Source organism: Marmota marmota, unplaced genomic scaffold, assembly GCF_001458135.2.
Source record: "Marmota marmota marmota unplaced genomic scaffold, marMar, whole genome shotgun sequence".
In the NCBI taxonomy this organism is placed as follows: Eukaryota; Metazoa; Chordata; class Mammalia; order Rodentia; family Sciuridae; genus Marmota; species Marmota marmota.
The window spans coordinates 5728585-5747714 of record NW_026000240.1 but is presented as its reverse complement, the minus strand read 5'-3'; the positions used below and the strand labels follow the sequence as shown (position 1 = coordinate 5747714).

General features: G+C 40.3%; 1 protein-coding gene across 1 annotated transcript in view; it reads left to right on the top strand.

The window, feature by feature from the left end:
• The window catches only part of LOC107143242 (protein mono-ADP-ribosyltransferase PARP14-like), a 49978-nt gene that overhangs the window by 2402 nt on the left and 28446 nt on the right, over positions 1–19130 (top strand). The window contains exons 2-6 of the mRNA XM_015486866.2: positions 5747–5877; positions 7321–7354; positions 11164–11406; positions 15220–15456; positions 16008–18268. Coding sequence (XP_015342352.1) covers positions 5747–5877; positions 7321–7354; positions 11164–11406; positions 15220–15456; positions 16008–18268 — 2906 coding nt within the window. The remainder of the gene's footprint in view (positions 1–5746; positions 5878–7320; positions 7355–11163; positions 11407–15219; positions 15457–16007; positions 18269–19130) is intronic.

Here is a 19130-nt window from a genome sequence, read left to right as displayed (position 1 = left end):
GAATCCAGGTATGCTCTACCACTGAACCACACCAAAGCCTTTTTTAAAAAATTTTTTACTAGTTATTGAGGAACATTTTTTTTTATTGATTTGTTTATATATGGTGCTGAGAATCGAACCCAGTGCCTCACACATGCTAGGCAAGAGCTCTACCACTGAGCCACAACCCCAGCCCAAGCCCTTTTAATTTTATTTTGAGACAGGGTCTTGCTAAGTTGCCCAGGCTGACCTCAAACTTGCTATCCTCCTGCCTCAGCTGGTATTACAGGTGTATGCCATCACACCCAGTTAATGATAAAATGTGGACATTTTATCATACTTTGTGGTCATAATTTGACTCCTGATTATTCAGATACCTTGGGATAAGAGAGCTCATCTTCTTAAATAAAATTAAACATAAGTGAGTTGAGGTTGGGGCAGGAGGAAGACTGTCCACATGGGTAATAGAGTCTGGACATGAGAGTGTCTGTTCTTTTTTCCCCCAGTTCCCCCTGTCCTTGTTGGGGATCACATACTGATGTGACCACTATTGCTTTCCTGAAATCCTTTATACATATTGCACACAACCTGAGAAGAGGCTGGCACAGGAGGTGCCTGAACAGGATTTCCTTAACATCTAGGAAATCGTAATAGTAATGCCACACAGAGTGCATGATGCTAGATAATAGCCTGGTCTTGGACTTCAGGGGTCACATCCAGTCCTCAGTCCTCACTCCAGCTTAGTCCAGCCCTTTAGGGGTCCATGTGAAGAGTGGAGTTGGAGTCTGGTGTTTCTTCCCAGGTTTTTGGAGGCCTGTTTCTGAGTGGACATCCAGGTGAGGCCCTACTTGGCCCACCCCCTTCATGGCTGTTTGGAGTGGGAAAGCCATCGAGCTCCTTTTTATGAAATATTCTGACCCCATCAGGCCAACCACATCAGAGCAGGGCATGGCCACCCAGCTGCAGCCCTGAACTGTAAGGTCCTTTTCTTCCTGACCTCTTTGCACCCTCTGCCCATGTTGACCATGCCTCCTTCTTGAAACTCACTCCTTCCCTGTTCTCCTTGGTAGGAGACACTGATTTTCCTAAGTTTCCTGTCATCTCTCTCTGGATGCTCCTGATAAGTGCAACTCACATAAGCATCTCCTTTCTCTCTCTCTCTCTCTCTCTCTCAATATTTTTTAGTTGTAGATAGACACAGTGCCTTTATTTATTTATCTTTATGTGGTGTGGAGGATGGAACCCAGTGCCTCATACATGTTAGAGGAGTGCTCTGCTACTCAGCCCCAGCCCCAGCCCAAGCATGGCTCTTAAGAGAGTTTCAGAAAACGTTCGGAGGCAACACTCTAAGTGGGTAAGGCTGCACAGAAGGTATTTCCTTCCAGTCACTCAGCTAGTTCATAGCAGGGCTGGGAGTCTAACCCAGGCCTTTGGACTTTGTGTCCACTGTTCAGTTTGTTTGCTGTAGCCAGCTGTCTGAGGTGCTACTTCTTTTTGTTTGTTTTTGAAAAATCTCTCCCATTTCTCCTCCTCCTCCTCCTCCTCCTTCTTTGTGGTATTTATTGGGGGTGAGACCCAGGGTCTCATACATTCTAGACAAGCACTGTACCACTGAATTATACTCCCAGCCCTTTTTATTTCCTTTTATTTATGTATTTTTTTTATAAGGTGCTGAGGATCCCACGCAGTACCTCACACTTGTGGGGCAAGTACTGTACCACTGAGCCACAACCCCAGGCCCCTTTTTATTTTCTTTTGAGACAGAGTCTCACTAATTTGCCCAGGCTGGCCTTGAACTTGTGCCTCAGCCTTCCAAATAGCTGGGATTAGAGGTGTGTGTGACTGTGCCTGGCTCTCCTATCCCTTTTTGTCTACTCCCTTTACTATCAGATGTAAGACCCTTATCATTACCCGCTAAGGAATTGGTCGAAATGGTTTTCTAACTGGGCTCCTGGTCATTCTCCTCATGCCACCTGAGTCACCTTCTAAAAATGGAACTTTCATCATGCCATGTTCCAGCACTCAGTCTGCCCTGGTTCTCCATGTGGAATCCTTTAATTAGTACATTCCTGTGTAGAATGATTATTGCTACCTTTTTGAGTGCCTACTGGGTGTAAGGTACTCATATTAAGTTCTTTATAATTTTTCTTCCATTTAATCCACACAACACTGGTACAAAATACTCTTTATTAACCTCATTTGTAAGTAAGAAGAAAGGCTTTGTAAGTAAGTCTTTTAAAAAACATGCTAAATGTGTAGTCAGCTTTTCATTACTGTGACAAAATACCTGAGGTAATCAATTTAAAAAAAGGAAGGTTTGTTCTGACTCATAATTTTGCAGGTCTTAGTTCATGGTTAGTTGGCCTGTTGCTTTTGGGCCATGGTAAGGCCATACATCATGGTCAGAGTGCTTGGCAGAGGAAGCCCTTACCTCATGGCTGAAAGTGAAAAAAAGAGAGAGAGAAAGGGGTTGGGGTATGTGTGTCCCAATATCCCCTTCAAGGGAATGACCTCAGTGACCAAACTTCCTTGCAACAGTCCTTACTTCTTTTTAAATTTTTATTTATTTATTTAGTTTTAACTTATAGTTTTTTTTTTTTAATTAGTGGCTAGTGGATATATATATAGTGATGGATTCAGTATGTTTTTTTCTATATGTACATAGGAAAGTTAGGTCAGATTCATTCCACTGTTTCCCCTTATTCTGTTCTTCCTCCTTACCCCTCAATCCTTTTCCTGTATTCCACTGATCTATTTTGATGGAATTTCTGCCCCTCTTTTTCCTTTCCATCCGTTTCTTTCTCCCCCCTCTTCTCTCTCTTCCCCCCCCTTCCCCCCTCTCCCCCCCTTTATTTTGTATTAGCTTCTGAATATCAGAGAAAACATTTGACCTTTGACTTTTTGGGTCTGGCTTATTTCACTTAGCCTTATAGTCTCCATTTCCATCCATTTACCAGAAAATGCCATAATTTCATTCTTCTTTATGACTTGAGTAATACTCCATTTTGTATATATATCACATTTTCTTTACTTATCCATGTGCCTAGTTGAAGGGCATCTAGGTTGATTATTGTGAATTATGCTGCTATAAATATTGATGTGGCTTTTTGCCTGTAGTATGCTGATTTTAGATGTTTGGGATCAACATACCCAGAAGTGGGAAAAACAGGGTCAAATGGTGGTTCCATTCCTAGTTTTTTGAGAAATCTCCATACTGCTTTCCAGAGTGGTTACACTAACTTGCAGTTCCACCAACAATGTATGAATGTACTTTTTCTCCCACATCCTCACCAACACGTATTATTATTTGTATTTTTAATAAATGCCACGCTGACTGAAATGAGATGAAATCTCAGTGTAGTTTTTAGTTTTAAATATTTTTAGTTGTAGATGGACACAATACGTTTATTTATTTATTTTTATGTGGTGCTGGGGATGAAGCCCAGTGCCTTCCATGTGCTAGGCAAGTGCTCTACCACTCCTGAGCTACAATCCTAGCCCCTCAATGTAGTTTTTTTTTTAGATTTATATATGACAGTGGAATGCATTACAATTCTTATTATACATATAGAGCACAATTTTTCATATCTCTGGTTGTTTATAAAGTTTATTCATACCAATTTGTGTCTTTATTCATGTACTTTGGATAATAATGATCATCACATTCCACCATCATTGCTAATCTCCTGCCCCCTCCCTTTCCCTCCAACCCCTCTGCTCTATCTAGAGTTAGTCTATTCCTCCCACGCTCCCTCTTCCTACTAGGTTTTTTTTTTTTTTTTTTGTACTGGGGATTGAAGCTGGGGTTCTTAACTACTGAGCCACATTCCCAGCCCTTTTTTGTGTTTTGTTTAAAGACAAGTTCTCGATAAACTGCTAAGGCGGGCTTTGATCTTCCTGCCTCAGCCTCCCGAGCTGCTGAGATTATAGGTGTGAACCACCACGCCCGGCCCTCAATGTAGTTTTGATTTGCATTTCCCTAATTGCTAGAAATGTTAAACATTTTTTTCATGTATTTGTTGACCATTTGTGTTTCCTCTTTTGAGAAGTATCTGTTTAGCTCTTTTGCCCAATTAATAATTGGGTTGTTTGGGTTTTTTTTTTTTTAATTTGGTGGTGTTTTGAGTTCTTTTTATATTCCAGATATTAATACCCTATCTGAGGAACATGTGGCAAAGATCTTCTCCCATTCTCTAGGCTCTCTCTTCATGTCTTAATTGTTTCCTTTGCTGTGTAGACACTTATTAATTTGATGGCATCCCACTTAATGATTCTTGGTTTTATTTCTTACACTTTAGGAGTCTTATTAAGGAAGTTAGTTCCTGTGCTGACATGTTGGCCTACATTTTTTTTCTAGAGTTGCATAGTTTCTGGTCTTATTCTTAGGCCTTTGATTCTATTTGAGTTGACTTGTGTGTGAGATAGGAATCTAGTGTATACACACACACACACACACACACACGTATATTTTAGTTGTTGATGAACCTTTATTTATATGGAATACTGAGACTCAAACCTAGTGTCTCACACTTGCTAGGCAAGCACTCTGCCACTGAGCCACAACCCCAGCCCATAGTTTCATTCTTCTACATATGGATTTCCAGTTTCCCAGCACCATTTATTAATTAGGCCATCTTTTCTCCAACATGTTTTTGGATCCTTTTGTCTAGATAAGTATATATATGTGGATTTATATCTTTGTATTCTATTCTATTTTATTGCTTTTCATGTCTATTTGGTGTCAGTACCATGCTGTTTTTGTTACTGTAGCTCTGACTGTAATTTGAGGTCCAGTTTAGGATGCCTCCAGAATCACTCTTTTTGTTCAGGATTACCTTGGCTCTTCTGGGTCTCTTGTTTTTCCAAATGAATTTTAGAACTCCTTTTCCTAGTTCTGTGAAGAATGTCATTGGCATTTTGATGGGCAGTGCATTGAATCTGTATAACATTTTTGGTAGTATGGCCATTTTAACAATATTAATTCTGCCCATCCAAGAACATGGAAGAGCTTTCCATCTTCTGAGGTTTTCTTCAGATTCTTTCTTCAGTGTTCTATAGTTTTCATTGTAGAGGTCTTTCATTTCCTTCATTAGATTAATTCCTAAATATTTTATATATTTTTAAGGTTATTGTGAAGGGGATTGCTTTATTTCTTTTTCAGTAGATTCATTATTGTAGTATAGAAAAGCAATTGATTTATGTATGTTAATTTTGTATCTTGGTACTTCAGTAAATTTGTTAATCAGTTCTAGAAGTCTTCTGATGGAGTTTTTTGGGTCTTCTAAACACAGGATCATGTCAGCAAACAGAGATAATTTGAGCTGTTTTCCTATGTGTAGCCCTTTAATTTCCTTCTCTTGCCTGATTGTTCCGACTAGAATTCCAGGGCCTATGTTGAAAAGGAGTGGTGCGAGTGGGCATTTGTCTTGTTCCTGGGTTTAGAGGAAATGCTTTCAGTTTTTCTCCATTTAGTGTGATGTTAGTTCTACCATTTCCTGTTAACATCATGGGCTGGCAACTAAGCCTTTAATACATGCGCTCTTGGGAGACCCTCAGATCCAAACCATAGCACTAAATATTAAACAGTGTGTTTAAAGATGAAATTCGAATCCACATCTGCTTGCTCAACTTTTATTCTTTTTTACTACATATAGTCTCTCTTGAGAAACTGGCAAAGCTATTGACTGATGATGGAACTCATAGAGATGATGGTATAATTATGTAAATAAAGATTGCTTGTCTTTTTTTTTTTTTTTGGTTGCTTTAGTTCGGCAAGCTGTTCTGGAGAAAAAGGATCATGAGTTAGTATTGCCAGGAAAAGGAACATTCAAGTTAACCGTCCGGTTACCCACAGCCTCAGAGGAAGCCCCAGTCTCTGAGGGGAAAATTTCAACAAAGGTAAGTAAACCTGAGAAGTTGTTCAAAGGGATCTGGGGTGGGTGGTCCTCCCAAGTATGTGGGACGGGAATCTCAATGAAGAAAATACAGAGGAATGAGAAGTGTCAACCAAACTGGAGTGAGAACAGCTCATAAATGCAGAGAAGGTGAGGGTGGTGATAACATGGTATAAAACAATGAAGGATGAAGCACTCTGTTGATTTTAGACACTTTTGGAAAATTAAGATTCAGTGGTTATCCTAATATCAGTTTCAGATATAAAATTTTAGATTGTTTTGTCTTGGCTTCTTTTTGACTGGAAACTTGCTAATTTTTTTTAACAACATTTTGAGGGTTGAGATGAGTTCTATAAAGATGAGTTCTATGAATATGTGTAGTAAAAAGAATAAAAGTTGAGCAAGCAGATGTGGATTAGAATTTCATCTTTAAACATACTGTTTAATATTTAGTGCTACAGTTTGGATCTGAGTGTCTCCCAAACATCATACTACAGATGCTGTGTCCTCAGTTGTCAAATAGATTGTCAGATTATTGGGAGGCTTGAGATGAGTTCTACGAAGCACACGGCACAGTGCTTGTTATATAGTAAACATTCAATAAATGCTAAATGGGGAAAAGCAATTATGAGATAAGCTGTTTCCCTGATTTAGGTCTTACCCCATATCCCAACTCCATATCCCAAATACTGTGTGAATTGAGTATTCTGCTATTTGTACCTTTTTTCCCCCCAATAATTATTGTGTCTAGTACGGGGATCTGCTATGACATGTGGCACCAGATGCATTCAAGAGCTCCACTAACAGAGCTTTTTGTTATCATTTCTGTTTACCATTCATCTCCAAGATGCTCCCATGGATATTTTTAAAAATTTTTAGTTGTAGATGGATACAATGCCTGTATTTTGATTATTTAGTTTTATGTGGTGCTGGAGATCGAACCCAGTGCCTCATGCGTACTAGGCATGTGCTCTACCTTTAAGCCACAACCCTAGCCCAGACATTTATTTTTATTTATTTATTTGTTTTACAGTGCTAGGATCAAATAAAGGAGCCTCACACATGCTAGGCAAGCACCAAACTACATTGCTAGCCTTTTCATTTTGTTCCCTTAAACAGGGTCTCGCTAAATGGCCTGGGCTAGTCTCCAACTTGTGATCCTCCTGCTTAGCCTTCTGAATGTCTGGGATTACAGAAGGGCACCACTGCATGCAATGACATTTTCTTTCTTTCTTTCTTTCTTTTTTTAAATTCATCTTTTTCTAATTGTTTAGTTGTAGACAGACACAATACCTTTGTTTTATTTATTTATTTTTATGTTCCTCATACGTGCCCAGGCGAGCACTCTACCAGTGAGCCACAACCCCAGCCCCACCTCCATGACATTTTCCTAATGTAAAGAAATTATTAGTAATACATTAATGATACTTTATTGTTTGGGTTTCAGGAATACAAGAGCAAAGAAGATGTCAAAGAACCAGGTAAAGTCTCAATTGATATAATTCTGACATTCACCAAGAAGTTTTGCTTTTATTAAGTAAAGAAAGCATTTAGGGGATGTTCCTTCCTCCTCCTCCTTCCTCCTCTTCCTCCTTCCTCTTCCTCCTTCCTCCTCTTCCTCCTTCCTCCTCTTCCTCCTTCCTCCTCCTCCTTCCTCCTCTTCCTCCTTCCTCNNCTCCTCCTCCTTCCTTCTCCCTCCTCTTTTTCCTCCTCCTCTTCATTCTTTGCATTATAGTTACACATAGTTGTTGGGTTCATTTTGACAAAACCATACATGCATTGGATTTGATTTACTCCATTTCAGTCTCCAGTGCCCCTCCTTTCTCTCTCCTCCTGCCTCTCCATATTCTCTTTCCTCTGTTCTACTGAGCTTCCTTTCTCTGGTTTATTTATTTACTTTTGATTGACACTTTATACATATATATACTGATAGAATTCACTGTGGTATATTTATATAAGCATATTATGTGGTTTTGTTCAATTCATTCTGTCCACATTTCCTCCGCATCCCTGTCCCCTCTCCCTTCCTTTCCAACTCCTTCTATTCTACAGATCTTCCCTATATTTTTATGATATCTGACCCCACCCCCTTTTTCTCCCTATTTGTTCTAGCTTCCATATATGAGAGAAAACACTTGACCCTTTCTTTTCTGAGTCTGGTTTATTTCACTTAGCATGATATTCTTCATTTCCATCAAATAATTCCATTCAAATGCCATGATTTCATTCTTCTTTATTTTAGCTCTCCTTTTGGCTGAGTAAAACTCCATTGTGTATATATATCACATTTTCTTAATCCATTCATCTATTATTACAGGGGTGCTTTCCCACTGAGCCACAACCACAGCCATTTTTAAATTGTTTTAGTTTGAGTCTGGCCTCAAACTTGAGATCCTTCTGCCTCAGTCTCCTGAGTGGCTGGGATTACAGGCATGTACCACTGAGCCTGGCTCAAGTGTGCTTTTGATAAGAAGCTTAAGATTCTTATGAGATAGGAATCTTGTGTGTGTTCAGATTAATTCCTGCTTTCCATCCTTCTGATCTGGAGTCGACTCATCAGCTTCTGATGTTTATTACTGTGACCTCTTAAATCCTTATCATTTTCTTGGAAGATGCCTTAAGTGCCTGATTCTCAAGCTCAATTTTAGACCAGGAAGTGGCTTTTTATTTATGTATTTATACTCATACTGTAGTCCTGGATCTAAAGTTTAATCAAGTTTTTGTTTCTTGTTGTTTCATATATCTTACCTTCCCTCTGTCTTAACTGATTGGTTAGTGCTGTTTCAAATTTGCCTAAAATCCTAAGTGTATCCTCAGGAAGAGCCATCCAGCCTCTCTCCACCAGTGGACTTTTTATTGTCCTAGAAATGTGGCAACCATTTTCTAACCTGTTTTTACCTGACTCAGACTCTAAGGGGAGTTACCAGCTAGGGAGTCAGGTGGTCTTCATCAAATCTTTTAATGGCTCTTGTGAGACATGAAGAAGTCCTGAGTTGAATGGTTGGTCCACACTGAATTTTGATGACAGCCAAAAGGCTAGGACTCTTGAAATGGATTGGAATGGGGTAGATGGTTTCAGAACTGAGTGAAACGTGGGTGGAGAGTGGTTATCTAACAGATCCAAAATCTCAGGGAGAGGTTATCTAGCAGATCTAAAATCTCAGAGGACGCTGCCTCACTATGCATTACACATGCCTGAAAGTCAATGCAGAAAGTTGAAAACCAACTTTGTGGTTTTTAACCCGCTGAGGAGCTGACAGCTCAGGGAAAGTCACATAGCAGAACCATGGGATGTGAATACTGAGCCAGTGTTCAGATCCAGCTGGGCTGGGCCTGAAAGTGGGAAACCAGCAACTGCAAGATCCTGGAGAAGAGAGAAGAACAGAGAAATACTGGTCACCTGTGGTTGACAAATTCTGGGACTTCCAAGTCAGCATCTCAACTATGGGTCCCTTCTAAGCTTCAGACCTTCTGTCCGACCTTCCTTCTGGGAAGTCAGACCCAGCATGTCTGAAGCCACCTATGTCTGCTTCCTCCCAAACCAATATCCTTTCTGACTTCCTTATTTTTCTTAAAATATATAGTTTGTTCCTCACCAACTCGAAACTTCAGACGTCTTCTCTTTGACCTTCCACATCTCTTGTTCAGAGAGACCTATTATTTTTTGAAGAGTCTTCCTCAGCCATCCTCTCACCACAGGCCCATCTTATTTCGTCACAAATCCAACATGGCAGGAGCTGGCAGCTGTGTCCCTCTGTTTCTGACACCCTGTTTCCTGATAGCTGACACAGTCCCCTGTACTATTTCTAAATATCTTCTTGTCCTTTTCACAGAAACCTTCCATGATTCACTTTTATCATCCACTGCAAGGTCAAGTCCAGATCACATTCTGGATCTAGACCACCTCTCCTGTCTTGTTTCTCACATCTCTTGAAAATGCTCCTTTTGGAGCCACACGTGGTCCCTTGGCCATTCAGACCATTTTCTGAATGGCCTCAGGCAATCACAGGACTCTGCTTGTGCTCCTGTTGCTCTCAGCACCCTCTGCCTGACTTTCTGTATCTGATTCTCTGGGCTCTTCAAGACCTGCCCAGCTTCCTCTTCTTTCCCTGCCAGTCCAGTCCCTTTATCTAATTCTTGGATTCTTTAAATGTTCTGGATGCTTTTTACTTGTCAGTTAACCGAGCTTCTTTGTGCTGAAGCTTCTAAGAATTGTGGGGCCATAAAACTGTACTGCTAGGAAGACTCTTTCATGTTCAGTTCACTTGGTCCACCGTTCTCATTTTACAATTAAGAGACTTGCCCAGGGTTGCATGGCTGAAGAGTTATAGTCAGGGATGGAGTGCATAGATCCTCACCCTAGCCCAGTGCTCATTCTGGTTGGTCATACTTATCTCATTTAATGCTAAGTTATGTTGTTGTTGAATTTTTTTTGTTTTTTATTTATTATTTTTGTTGTTGTTATTACTGAATTTTAAGCTTTTTTATATATATTTATTTTTCAGTTTTCGGTGGACACAACATCTTTATTTTATTTTTATGTGGTGCTGAGGATCGAACCCAGTGCCCCACGCATGCCAGGCGAGCGTGTTACCGCTTGAGCCACCTCCCCAGCCCCAATTTTAAGCTATTTTTTTTTTAATTTAGCATGAATTTATGTGCATCGTCAGGTATTCTTGTTTTCTTCTAGTGAGCCAAGTAGATCTCCGGTTCAGCAAGCATTTACTGGGCCTCAGTATACAGTGTGACAGCAATACTAGGGTGAATAAACATGTGTTTGCTTTGGGGAAGCTTAGTTCAATAACTATAACATAGTGCTATGATAGAAATATATATCAGGTGCTATGACCTGAAGGATGAGGTAGGTTCCTCATAAATATGAGGCAGAAAAAGGTGAAATAAAATTGAACTTAAACTACTGAGCTATTATTGGATAGTAGTAATGGATGGTTAAATGCTACATTTTATTTATTTATTTATTTTTAATATATATTTTTTTACCTGTAGTGGGACACAATACCTTTATTTTATTTATTTATTTTTATGTGGTGCTAAGGATCGAACCCAGCGCCTTGCTCGTGCTAGGTGAGCACTCTACCACTGAGCCACAACCCCAGCCCCTACATTTTATTTTTAATTAAATAAAGTAAAAAACTATCCAGGACCTGTTTTTAGTTGAGCTAGCTAAAGATATGGGGGCAGGGAGGATTTATCTTATGATAATTTACTTTGCTAAGACCATGGTAGGTAATGTAATATGTTTTACTTCTTTTTGTCTCCCTAAAATCAGATGTGTCAGAAGAACTGGATACAAAGTTGTCTCTCAATAGTGCATCAGAAGAAATAGAAGTTATCCCCAAAGAATGTGAAAACATTTCCTCTTTAGTGGCATTTGAAAATCTCCCAGCAAATGTGACTGACATGATGTTAATCTTATTAGTGGAGAACATAAGTGACTTGACCAGTGATGATTTTCAGGTGGAAATAATACGCGATTTTGACGTCGCTGTGGTTACCTTTAAAAGACACATAGGTAAGCTCAAGTTATATCAGCCTTTTTTGTATCACATTTGGGGATTTGGGACACCCAGTTAATGGAATCTCTCTGAAATTTTGACTCTTCCTAGTATCTGGTAAAAGAGGACTCCAAATACTGGTGCTTTTTTTTTTTTTTTAAGACAAGCAAATTGGTTTTGAAACTAAATATTCTTGTATGTTTGTCTGGGTTCCTGAGTGTATGTGTGTGGGGGGGGCAGGGAAGGGGGGGAGAGAGAGAGAGAGAGAGCGAGAGAGAGAGAGAGAGAGAGAGAGAGAGAGAGAAATAGAAGTCTAGTCTAAGGATACTAAGCATTTTTACGTGTGTTATCTCATTAAAAAAAGTTTGTTTTTAATCTCTTACCAAACTGAATTTGCTAGAAGGAAATAAACACTCACATAGTACTTACTGTAAGTTAGGTAATATGCTAAACTCTTTACATGTATTAATTGATTTTTTTCCTTTCAACAACTTTGTGAGATTACTCTTATTATCCCCCAGTATACAGGGTAGACAAAGTTACAAAGGTGCTATAAATGGAAGAACTGGATTTAAACCCATGTAGCCTACCTCTACAGTCTCTTCCATTATCAGTTTTACCATATGTGTTAGTCAAATTTTTGTTACAAGGACCAAAATACTCAACAAGAACAACTTAGAGGAGAAGTTTATTTTGCATCATGGTTTCAGAGGTTTAGTCCATAATGGGTCTACTCCATTGCTCTGGGCCCAAGGTGTGGAAGGACATCATGGTGGAAGGGTGTAGAGAACAACACTGCCCTGTTATGGTAGCCAGGAGGTAAAGAGAGAGATTGGTGGGGTGGAGAGAGAGGGGAGAAGGGCCACAGGGAAGATGAACCCTTCCATGGCACATCCCCAGTGACCCACCTCTTCTAGCCACACCCCACCTGCCTACAGGTACCATCCAGTTAGTCTATTCAAACTAGGATGTACTGATTAAGTTCTAGTTCTCACAATCCAATCATTTCACCTCTGAACATTCCTGCATTAACCCAGGAGCTTTTGAAGGACGTTTCATATCCAAACCATGATGCCATGTTTTTCCTTAGTCCTTTCATGGTCACATATGCAGGAATAAATAAGTACATGTGATACGGAAAATGATAGCTCCTTAAAGTCGTGGTCGGGAGGAAGAAATATCTCTACCTAAAACAAGGAAATTTTCCTGTCCTAAGCCCTTATTAACCCATGAACATAATGATGGAATGATTAATTAAGAGCACAGGTCATGGGCTGGAGTTATGGCTCAGTGGCAGAGTGCTTGTCTAGCATATATGAAGCACTGGGTTCAGTCCTTAGTACAGTATAAAAATAAATAAAATATTAAAAAAGAGCATAGGTCATGGAGTCAAAATTCTAGCTCTGCCATTTAACTAGTTATACAGGGCTAACCGAATCCTATCTTCCTTATGCTTCAATTTACTTGTTTATAAAGTGGGATAATAACACCTATCTAAATTTCTTTAAAGACTAAATTAGAAAATGTTTGAAAGGCATTTAACGTAGTACCTGAGATCTGGTAAAGGTTCAATAAAAAGGCTATTCTTTCTTTTCTTTTTCTTTGCAGTACTAGGGATTAAACCTGGAACCTTGTGCATGTTAGGCAAGTGCTCTACCACCGAGCTACATCCCCATCCCATTTATTTTTATTCTGAGACAGAGTCTTGCTAAGTTGTTCAGGCTGGTCTGGAATTTGAGATCATCCTATTGCAGCCTCCTGAGTACTGGGATTATCTGAGTGTGTGACCATATCCAGCTAGAGGAGTTATTTATTTCAAGTTTATTATTATTTTTTTACAAGGGAAAATCTAATTGGGTTTGCTTTTGTTCGTTGATCAAAGAATTTGAATACCTTCCATGTTACCTTTCAGAGTGCAGCTCTGATTGAATTTTGTGACAGAGAAGGTAATATCTATTAACTACCACATCTTTTACTGTATCAAATACCTGAGATCATCAGCTTATAAATAGAAAAGCTTGAGAGGCTGAGACAGGAGGATCATGAGTTCAAAGCCAGCCTCAGCAATAGCGAGGCACTAAGCAACTCAGGGAGACCCTGTTTCTAAATTAAATACAAAATAGGGGTGAGGAAGTGGCTTAGGGGTTGAGTGCCCCTGAGTTCAATCCCTGGTACAAAAGAGAGAGAGAGAGAGAGAGAGAGAGAGAGAGAGAGAGAGAGAGAGAAAAGGTTGATTTGGGCTCAGATATTTGGAGGTTTCAACCTGTGGTTGGTTGGCTCTGTTGCTTTTGGGCCTAGAGTGAGGCAGCACATAGTGTGATAGCACATGGCAAACTTTTCACCTCCTGGCCAATAGAGAAAGAGGAAGGGACAGGGTCCCACTATCTTCCTCCTTCCCCTCAGTGACCAGAAGACTTCCACTAAGTCCCATCTCTCTTTTTTAAAATATTTTTTTTTAATGTTGATGGACTTTCTTTATTTATATGCAGTGCTGAGAATCGAACCCAGGGCCTCACACATGCTAGGCAAGTGCTGTACCATTGAGCCACAGCTCCAGCCCAAAGTCCCACCTCTTAAAGTTTCCACTACTTCTCAATAGCACCAAGCTATTGGGGGACATTCCAAGTCCAAACTGTAGCACCTACTGTGTGCTGGATACTGGTCTAGGTGCTGTGGGCACAAAGAGAAACTCACAGTATGGGAGCAAGAAGGAAGCCAGTATGTAAATGAATCATGAAGGTGCAAGAGGAAAAGCCATCTCTCAGCTGTGGGCAACGAGCTGTGAGAAATGGGAGGAAAGGGAATCCAGCAAGATGGCTTGGTCTTCCTCCCGTAAAGCCTGTACTCCAACAGTACCTCTCATGTCCAAAATACACTAAGCTATTCTGTGCTACTGCTGTTCCCTCTGCCTGACATGTCTATCTGGTCGACCTCCCTCTTCATCCTTCAAAACCAGAACAGAGACCACTTACTCTGGAAATCAAGTTTTATTCCCAGAATTAGTCTTCCCTCATTTCATCCCACTGCAGGCAATTTATTTGCTTTGAAGACCACCTAACTCCTGGATGATGAACTGGCAAGGACTTGTCATCTCTGTAGCCTTAGATCCTAGAATGGTGCTAGGCATATCTTGGGCCCACTATGAATACTTACTAATTTGAAAGAGATAATTAGGCTGAGTCTTGAAGGATGAATACAATCAAGATTTAAAGGGGGAAAAATTGGAGAAAAGGGCTGGGGGTATAACTCAGTGGTAGAGTACTTGCCTAGCATGCATAGGACCCTGGGTTCAATCTCCAGCATTATAAAATGCAAAACCAAAAACACAGGATATTATATATACAAAGGCAAAAGAGAAGGAAAATGTTAAAAAGAATGACTATTTTGGAGAGAAGAATGTAAAATAAAATGAATGGCAGAGAATAACCAAAGGTGATGCTTGGAAATTAGTTGGGAGTTAAATAGCTAAGGGCATTGTTAGCTGAGCTAAAGAGAGTGAACTCATACCTGCAGGTAATGGGGAGCCATTGAAGGGCTTGAGAAAGGAGTAAATCAAGGAGATGGTATTATAGAGAAAGCCTCAATCAGGTTGGCTATGGCAGTGACTGGAGGCAGGGACACATTTTAATAGTAGTAAACCAGGTAAGACATTCATGAATGCATCATTGTTCAGAGATGGGAGTTGCAGGCATGTAAATTTTCAGTAGCTATTAAAATCTTGTCTACAAATGGAGGACTTAGCTCTCCCCCTTATCTCAACTAATAGCCAACTTCTTCTATATGATAGATATAACATAATAATCTTCTGACATTTTTTTTTCCTATTGTAGATGCCATGACATTTGTTGGTGATTGTACCAGGCACCATACAATTCAACAACTTCGGCTCTCTCCAAGACTTCTGGAAGCAACAAAAACAATCAGGGTTGAAAACTTACCGCCTGGTATTGATGACTACCAGTTACAACTTTTCTTTGAAAATCCTCGTAATGGAGGGGGAAGCGTTGCCCATGTTGAATGTTTTCCTGAAGAGAGTGCAGCTCTGATTGAATTTTGTGACAGAGAAGGTAATATCTATTAACTACCACATCTGGTATTTCCCAGGCCATTTTAGTAGATCTTAGCAGTTACTTAAACTCTGAAGCATTTTACTTATTCATTTATATTTTTTTGGAAATTGAATCAATCATCAGTTCACCTGAGATATGAAGCTAAAGGAAGCCAGTAACTCAGAGACGAACTCTGTCAAATTTTTGAAAGATAAAAGGAAATTCTCTCATGAGTCTTTAGTCCATATAGACTAAAAAACAAACAAAAGACTATCATTCTTAGAACTTTTAAAATACTGTATTTAAAAAAAGAGATCTGTGTTTTAGCCATCCACATAAATTCTCAAATTAATTTCAACATGTTTAGGTAAAGATAACTTCACTTAGAGGGGCTGGGATGTAGCTCAGTGGTAGAGTACTCGCCTAGCATTCACGAGGCTCGGGGTTCAATCCCCAGCACTGCAAAAAGAAAGAAAGAAAAGTTTTGTTTTGTCTTCATTTGAAATATATCACATTTGGATTACCTTATTTTTATTTGTTTTCTTATTTATTTATTTTTACTTTTAAAGTGTTAGACACCATCTTGGCCAAGAAACATAACTTCAATAAGATGCCGCTGTTTGTCTTTCCCTACTATACCTCTTTGGGCACAGCATTGTATGGAAAGGAGAAGCCTCTGATTAAACTTCCAGCACCATTCCAAGAGTCACTGGATCTTCCCTTATGGAAGTTCTTTCAGAAAAAGAATCACTTAATTGAAGATATAAATAATGAAATGAGACGTTGTCACTGTGAGCTAACGTGGTCCCACGTCAACAGTAAAGTTACTATCAGACCTGCAGCCACTTTAGTCAATCAAAGAAGACCCAGAATCAAGGCCTGGCAGGAAGATGCTTCCACAGCCCTCTCCGGTATCAGGTCTAAATATGAAGTTACTTCATTTAAAGTGGATCCAGTAGTGTGGGACATCATAAAAAATGACTTAGAAGAAGATAAGATTTTTATTGAATTTGATACACTTAAGGAGACTGCAACCTTGGCAGGAAAATCAGAAGATGTCCAAAGCATTGGCCTGAAAATCAAGGAATTAATAGAAAGCACCACTGAGAAAATTAGAAAGGAAGAGCAAAGTCTAAAGGAAAAAATGGCCATTTCTCCAGAAAGGAATTTTCTTTTGGAACACAGTGGTGTCCTGCAGCGTCTACGCATGGAGTGTGGAGAGATGGAGATCTGTTATGATACAGCCACTCAGAACCTATTCTTGAAGGGGCCTTGTGCAGATGTGTATAAAGTCAAGTGTGAAATCCAGGAAAAGGTGTTCAGCATGACCCAGAAAAACATTCAGGTCTCTCCTGAGATCTTTCAGTTTTTGCAGCAGGTAGATTGTGAAGAATTTTCTAAATCTCTTTTTATAGTACAGAATATTCTTGCAGTTTTCAAGTTAGAGGGTTCGACTGTTCTCTTAACCAGTTTTACTTTGGAAGTCCTGGTAGAAGCTGAAAAACAAATGCTCCATACCTTAAATTATAAGCACATTCAGGTTGAGGACAAAGAAGTTCTTAATGGCAAAAAGTGGAAAGGGATAGCTCAAAGTTTACAAAAGAAACATATCTCCTCTGCAAGTATTACGGTAGTCAATGAGTTAACTTCAGGAACTCCAGCTGAGGTCATCATTGTAGGCTGTGTGAAAGAAGTAAATGAAATCCATAGCTTGCTTTTTGATTTCCTAGAAAAACATATGAAAATAGAGAGATTAGTTAAAGTAGAGCCATCCTTGGTTAGAGCCTATTTAAAGGCAGAAAAACAATTATTTTGGTCAAAGGTAAGGAAGGTAAATGTGCAGGTAGTTTTCAAACATGAGAACAAACAAAAAGGCATTTTATTAATTGGCTCCAAGAAGGACGTACTGGAGGGCATGGACATTGTCAAGCAAGTCCGGGATTTGGTCTGCATTAAAAACGTCTGTATTGATAAGCCAGGGGCCAGGCAGTTCTTCCAGGAGAAAGCGTGGTATTACAAAGGAGAGGTCAGACGGATGTTTGGTTGTTTCATTGAACTCCAAGAAGAAGAAGAACAGAAGGTGGTACGCATCCCTGATGGGCAGAAGTGCTTGTGTCAGAGGGATGTGGTCCCTGGAGTTACACTGATTGTGCTACAGGGTGACTTGGCTCAGTTTCCTGTTGATGTGGTGGTGAATGCAGCAAACGAGGACCTCAAGCATTCCGGAGGCCTTGCTGCTGCTCTCTTAAAAGCCGCAGGCCCTGAGCTGCAGACTGCTTGTGACCACATAGTGAAGACAGAAGGCAGACTCCTACCTGGCAATGTTGCAATCTCAACAGCAGGAAAGCTCCCTTGCCGCCATGTAATCCATGCAGTGGGGCCCCGGTGGAAGCAGGATGACGCTCCGTGGTGTGTGCACCTGCTAAGGAAAGCTGTAGAAAACAGTCTCCTTTTAGCTGAGGAATACAAGTACCAGTCCATAGCCTTCCCAGCTATTAGTTCTGGAATCTTTGGCTTTCCCTTACAACGGTGTGTGGAGACCATTGTTCGAGCCATCAAAGAAAACTTCCGATATAAGCCAGATGGGCGCACCTTGAAAGAGATTTACCTTATGGACGTATCTGAGAAGACCACTGAGGCCTTTGCTGAAGCCATGAAAACTGTATTTAAAGACCCCCCACTTGGTACAGTTTCCCTGCCAGATACAGCTTCCTTGCTCAGTGCACCAGCAGCAGTCCAGCTTGTTAAAATATCAGAGAACAAGCTGTGTCTGATATCCCCGGAGGGCCTAAAGATCTGGGTGATGAGAGAAGGTGTGCAGAAAGCTAAGGTGAGTGTCCCAATTTACGGCATACCACCAAGGTGCTCTCATTGTATGGCCTTCTCATTGAGGACCAAAGAAAGTCCAGGGTTGAGGGGGAGAATCAAGACAGAGAATCTTACACCCTCCATCTCTGCCTTGAATCAGGTTTCCTTTAGATAATTAGGCTACTTACCAAATCACTTAGTGAAAGAGATTGGCCAGTTATTTTTGAGAGCTTAAATTAGTATATTGAGATCAGATCACTAGGTTTCCAGTAAATGTGAAAATCCAAAGTAATGTTACCAATCATCTGGGTGTTCTTTGGCTCCCTTCAGTTAGAATTCATGAATAGGCAAAGTGAAGCTCCCTTGGTGTTAGCAGCACTGAACTTTGTATGCCACAAATTCTTAGCTCTCAGTGTTAACAGCTCTCCTAGCAGCCAGAGCAGCATTCTGGAGCTTGCTTGGCTCCTAGACTCTTAATGCCTTCAGTATTACCAGCTCTGGCTTCTGGCCACTTTTCCTGGCAGCCTTTTATGTTCAACCAGATCTTGGTATAACCAACTCAGCCTGTTGTACTTGGGATATAAATCACAGATAGGCAAGATAAAGCCATCCAAAAGAAGCCTTATTAAGACTTATGTTGCAGCCTAAGGGGAAGCGGTACAGAAACTGATCTGACAAGGTTGAGGGGAGGACTGCTTATGTAGGTAGAGACAGTGGGCTCCCATATGCACCCAGGGTCCTGCTGGCTAATTGCACACTTTCTGTTTAGTCGTGGGGAGGAGAGGAGCTCCTCATGGACCAGAATAGAGACATCTGAAGTAGCTGCAGAGGGGAGGAGTCATCTGGGATGGACACAGGCATTGGAAGCTATGGCAGTCAAAGGC